General features: G+C 42.2%; 1 protein-coding gene across 1 annotated transcript in view; it reads right to left on the bottom strand.

Annotated features, from left to right (window-relative positions):
* LOC105547310 (chromosome unknown open reading frame, human C9orf92) overlaps window positions 1-4,534 on the bottom strand; it is a 49,064-nt gene extending 44,530 nt beyond the window's left edge. Inside the window, exon 1 of the mRNA XM_011990860.1 lies at window positions 4,467-4,534. Coding sequence (XP_011846250.1) covers window positions 4,467-4,528 — 62 coding nt within the window. The 5' untranslated portion in view covers window positions 4,529-4,534. The remainder of the gene's footprint in view (window positions 1-4,466) is intronic.
* Between the last annotated feature and the right edge of the window lie 1,466 nt (window positions 4,535-6,000).

Below are 6,000 nucleotides of genomic sequence, written 5' to 3' on the forward strand. Positions count from 1 at the left end.
AAACCTCAATTAGTCATCTAACGATCCTCTAACTAGAACTCTCAAGTCGTTGGACAAGCTCATGTTATTCATGACCAATATTTGGACTGATGCTTTAAAGTTTTAGAAAGCACTTTTATATACATCATCTGGTATCATCTCTGCCACCTTTATCAGCCCCTTAAATACAGATAGGCACAGGAGTGCCTGCCTGGCTTTGGAGAGGCAATCCTTGAATCTTCCAGAAAATTAACTTATTAGTCATCATATGTGAAATATATTCTGGTTTTATTTTTTTAAATACGCTTTTGTTAGGCAATACAGCGTAGTTGGTTCATAGGAACATTACTCATCAGAGCCACAAAGTGGAGACAACCCAAATGTCTATCAACTAACGAATGGATAAGCAAAATGTGGTATAACTATACAATGGGATATCATTTGACCATAAAAAGGATTGACATTCTGATACATACTACACCATGGTTGAGCCTTGAAAGCATCTTGCTAACTGAAAAACAAGCCAGACACAACGACTACGTATTATATGATTCCATTTATGTGCAACATGGAATAGGCAAACTTGTAGAGACAGAAGGTAGATTAGTGGTTACGAGGAGGGGGAAGAGGGAATGGGGAGTAATGCTAATGGATCTCAAGCTTCTTTTGGGGTGATAAAAGTGTTCTAAAATTAGATAGTGGCGATGGTTGTACAACTTTGAACATACTAAAAATTGCTGAATTATACACTTTAAAGGGTTTTATGGTATGTAAATTATAACTCAATGAAGCTGATATCTTTATCATATCTCATGATGGTATAAAGCCATCTTCTTGGGTTTGAATCCCAACTCTGCCACATACTGACTGTGTGATTTTCCTTAACTTCTCTGAGCCTCAGTTTCCTCTTCTGTACAGTGGCTGTAGTAAGATACCTTATCTCATAGGACTGTTGGGAGGATTAATTAAAACATATAAATTTCTCAGAATTGTATCTTTCATACAGGAAACACTGTGAAAAAGTGTCTGCTATTACTATCATCATTATTCAAACCTGGGATTTTTATTTGACACAAAGACCATTCTTTGTACCCAGCTGTGGATAAATCTGTTTAGAATTATAGATGACTTTTTGGTGTGGAGTTTGTCCTTTCCTTATCTATTTGCTATGGAAGTGGGTATCTATTTTGTGCTTGGTTGCTTGTAGGTACAAAGGTAGTAATTTGGAGCACAAATAAATACAACCCAGGTCTCACCAGCTGGTGATTATACACACACACACAACAAGCTATGATTTTGAACCCTGCATATCTCCAGAAAGGAGCTTGCACGAGTCTGCAGTTTGTTGTTGGAGCTTCGGTGGGCACCAGGTGTCCGCATTTCTTTCCTCTCCTGCGTCTTCTTCCTTTCCTTCCTCTATGGCTCCCATAGAGCTGCCTAAAGGAGCCCCTGCTGCCCCAGGACAATGAGAGTCCCCAGAGCGCCATTTCCCACCCAGGCTGCCATCTGTGATGTGCCCAGAGCAGGCTGCGGATCCTTGCAGGGAAGAGGAGGATAGAAGCTTCCATGGCTACAGGATCACCTGGGCCCCAAAGCAGTGGATCCATGCCAGAATCTCACCTTCTCAGGAGAGCAGCTCTCCTGTGCTCCGGCTCTCATTCCTCTAGGCGTGGGTTCAAACCCTGTCTGCCAGACCAGACTCAAAAGAGCTGTTCCTGCATGCTAGCCAATATCTCCCTTTTCCTTCTGCCTCTTTCCCAAAGAAAATGTCACCCATGCAGTTAAAGGAACAGTCACAAACAGGTGCAAATAAGGGGTGAAAAGTGGGCCTGTCTACACTAGCAACACCTGGGACCCAGCTTGGCCAGCCAAACTCTCTATCCCAATGTGGATAGAGAACTACCATCTTGACATTACACGGGAATGAGGTGTAACAGGGCAGTCTTTTAAAGGAGCAGGCATCACTGATCATTGAATAAATAGTTATTGATCACATACTATGACCTGGCACTAGAGTGGTGCTAGGGATATCATTATGAATAAATGTAGAACTGCCTTATTCCTCATTTGCAATGAGGAGAAACAAAAGATGAATGTTGAACACAATTTTCTTTTCCATGGAAACATCAATGGTATGCTACCACATTTGGATCAACAAGACACTTTCCCAGCCTGGCCCCTCCGATTCCCTCCTAGGAGAACCAGAAAGATAAACATTCTTTTATATGAAGTTGACATGGTTTTATTTTCATGAACTAGGAGTGGCCTTAATAGACAACAGGCCCTGCTCTCCAGTCACTGCCAGAAAGAAGAGCTACAGACCTTTTATTCTGAAACCACATCCCCAAATCCTTAACTGACTCCAGGTTCACAGTCCTATGCAACCGTTACCTTTTGGCCTATAACATGGCTAAACATATTTGATGCTTCTCATCTAAAACTCCAGGATAGCACATTAAGCATCTAGTTGCCAGGTGGTCATGCTATACTATTCCTCTAGGATAATGAAAATTCTCCTAGGACAGGTTGTGGAACCCATCTAAGAAACAGAATAAAATATTTTGGGAAGAAGTTTAGTAAGCATGATTGAAACAAACATGAAAAGATCTAATTAATCCTCTGTTAGCCAGAATATTCTCTACCTCTTAGAATTCTGGTTGATTGAAGTTTTCTTATGCCCTCAGGGTTTGTCATAACCCACTCAAAGTATTGCCCAGCAAGTCTTTATGGGGGCTACTCCAACGTTTGAGTGGTTCATACTTCCACTTCTGATATACACCCCAAAGAACTGAAGTGAGGACTGGAATGAATATACACAAGCACATGAAAAAATGCTCAGATTCACTAATCATTAGGGAAATGCAAATCAAAACCACGATGAGATACCACCTCACATCCATTAGGATGGCTACTAACAACAACAAAAAAGCCAGCTGAAAATACCAAGTGTTGGTGAGGATGTAGAGACATTGGAACCCTTCTGCACAGTTAGTGGAAATGTAAAATGGTGCAAGTGCTATGGAAAACAGTATGGAGCCTCTCCAAAAAATCAGAAATAGAATTACTGTATGATCTGGAAATTCTACTTCTTGGTATATGCTCAAAACAATTGAAGGCAGAGTCTGGAGGAAATATTTATAGACCCATGTTCATAGTAGCATTATTCACAATGACCAAAAAGTGAAAGCAACACAAGTGTTCATAGATGGCTGAATGGATAAACAAAAGATAGTATGTACCTACAACAGAATACTATGCAGGCTTAAAAAAGAATGGAATTCTAGTACATGCTACAACATGGATGAACCTTGAAGACGTTATATGAAGTGAAATAAGGCAGGCACAAAGAGAACAATATAGTGTGATTTCACTTATATGAGGTACCTGGAGTAGTTAAATTCATAGAAACAGAACGTAGAATAGAGGTTACCAGGGGCTGGAAGGATGCAGTGACCAGAGCCTGGAAGAAGTTGTTGTTGAATGAGTAGCGTTTCAGTATGGAAAGATGGAAAAGGTCTAGAGATGGATGTGGTGATGGTTGCCCAATGATGTGAATGTACTTAATGCCATTGAATTGTCCACCTAAAAATGCTAAATTTGTTATTTATATTTTACCACAGTAAAAAGAAAATTAAATAGAAAAGGAATAGGTGTACTTAGAATGCCTCTTGCATGGATATGAGGAATGATCACAGTAAACTCTTCTCCCCACAGCCTTAAGGTCTTTCCTTTTCCTGGTTGTTTATGCCTCAGAGGATGCTCAGCCCCATGGTCTCTATTCTTATCATCCAATAAGGAGTGTCTAAGTGGCACTGCTGCATCCACATGTAATTTACAAAAATAATATTTCATCCTTGCTATTGGTACTATCTGTGGCTGAATATTTCATCCTTGCTATTGGTACTATCTGTGGCTGCATGCTGAATGGGAATCATTTCACAAGGTTCCAGCTGGCCTTCCTCAAAAGATAAAATCCTGTAAAGGATGATTTCTGGGATCTACTAAGAAGAGCATAATGAAGGTTGTAGAACAAACCAACTTAAAAAGGTGGTGGCAGGGGGTAGATATTGCCAACTTGCAGAAATTCCCTCTGCCCCCTTTACACCAAAGGAGCCGTATCTTCATCTTGTATTAAATGCAAACTTGGAAAGGCTCACAAGCCCGCCTGCCTCTTCAGCTAATGACAGCTTCAATTATGGGGCCTAATCCTGCATTCCTGACACTCCCCTTATCCCTGCATAACTTCCAGGGGAGTCAAAGGGCCCTCTGCCCTGGCCCTGGTGAGGGAGACATTAGTTATGCAGGAGCAGTGCCTGGGGCGTGCTGGCAAATTTAAGGGTCTGTTCATATAACTGCACACACTTGGAAGCCTTAAATCCTCATACTTTGACTCTTCACCTTATACTGAAATAAAAAGCCACAGTAACTCCATTAAAAAGTATAAAATTCCTCTACAGGAAATGAATACTAGTTTGCTTCCAACTTACATTGGTTTTAGGTTTCTTCTTCCCACCCCCTTTTTACTTTTAATGTTGGTGTTCAATTCCATGGAAAATATTTTCTATGAGGAAAAAAAAACAACAAACACAAGCACCATGCAGGGTCTTTGCATTTTGTTTACTAAACTAGGCAAAACGTCTTTGATTTGCTGGCTCTTACTCCCTGGTAAATCAGTGGGAATTCCTCACACATACAAGGTTGGCTTAAGTCACCCTATGGGGACACCTAATGACCTCTGGCTTATTGAGAAGTGGCCTTGTTTTATATACTAATCATCCACCCAGCTGTATTAGTAACGAGACTATAACTCATTTTCATCCTAGGCACACACTGTGCATTATCAGTCTCCTAATTAATCCCAGACAATTCAGGGGGCACGTATTCTTCATTCTGATTTTCCTCATTGCTCCTCAAGCCAGAGAATCAGAGAGTCGGCAAACAGAGGGTCGTGCTCTGTGTCCCGGAGGTATGCCCCTATGTCCCAGCCCAGAGCCCACTTCCCCCCAACACACTCCCTCTGGACTGGGGAAGCCCTGGGAAGCAGCACACCTCTGCTGCTCTCTGAGGCAGTGGGGCTTCCTCGGGGGAGAAGGAACCTGGGGTCAGCAGACATCCTGCAAGCCCGCTTAATGGACACAGTCAACAGCAGCTTCCCCAGAGGCGGAAAATAAATTCAAAGCATTGGTAGACAGCAAGCAGGCTGGGCTCCGTGCTCTGGGCGGCTGAGACTCCCACACATTTGCTTCAAGCCCTCATTGCATTCACCTTTATCTCCTGGGATGCAGGGGAGTGGCTCCAGCCTCCCCTCCCCACCTCTCTGAAGAGATAAAAACAGGTAACACATTGCTAGGCATCAGTTCCAAAACACTGAGCTGGTATTAGCTCCTTTTCAAAAAGGAAGACACAAGCAGTTGTACATTTTCAATCATTTAACTGTTTATTTTTAATGTCCCCAGTTAAAAGGGAAAAGCGGCACCTACAGTAGCCAAGCTCTCAGCTTGAATGCGTGATCTCATTTATCTTCACGCAACCCCGTGAGGTAAGTACCATGAGCCCTCTGTTACAGATGAGGAAACTTAGAAGCTAGGTATCTTGCCCGATATCACACAACTGGCGGGTAGATGAGCTAGGCTTTCAATCAGGGCCTGCCTGAGCACAAAGCCCATCTCATCCTGTACAACTCCATTTCAGACTCTATGCCAGAGAAGAATCTGAGGGTTCATGTGCTTGAAAACATGTTCATCTATGAATGTCTAGTATTGCTAAATGGAGTATAATTGCTTCTGCTTTATTTCTTTGTAAAAATCACCATAAATCATCCCCTGGCTTCCCTTTCTCCCCAGGTTCTGAAATCTGGCAACGTGAGTATTAAACCATGAGCACTGGCATCTATAAACACCTTCAAAAGAGGACCAGTTCTTTTCACTACCGGGGCCCTCCAATGCTGGGAAGCCTTCCCTTGTTGGGTTTAAAGGAGCACTAGGTTTAGGATCAGGAGCTCTGTGTTCAATTTCTAACCTC

Source organism: Mandrillus leucophaeus, unplaced genomic scaffold (genome assembly GCF_000951045.1).
Source record: "Mandrillus leucophaeus isolate KB7577 unplaced genomic scaffold, Mleu.le_1.0 Scaffold384, whole genome shotgun sequence".
Classification (NCBI taxonomy): domain Eukaryota; kingdom Metazoa; phylum Chordata; class Mammalia; order Primates; family Cercopithecidae; genus Mandrillus; species Mandrillus leucophaeus.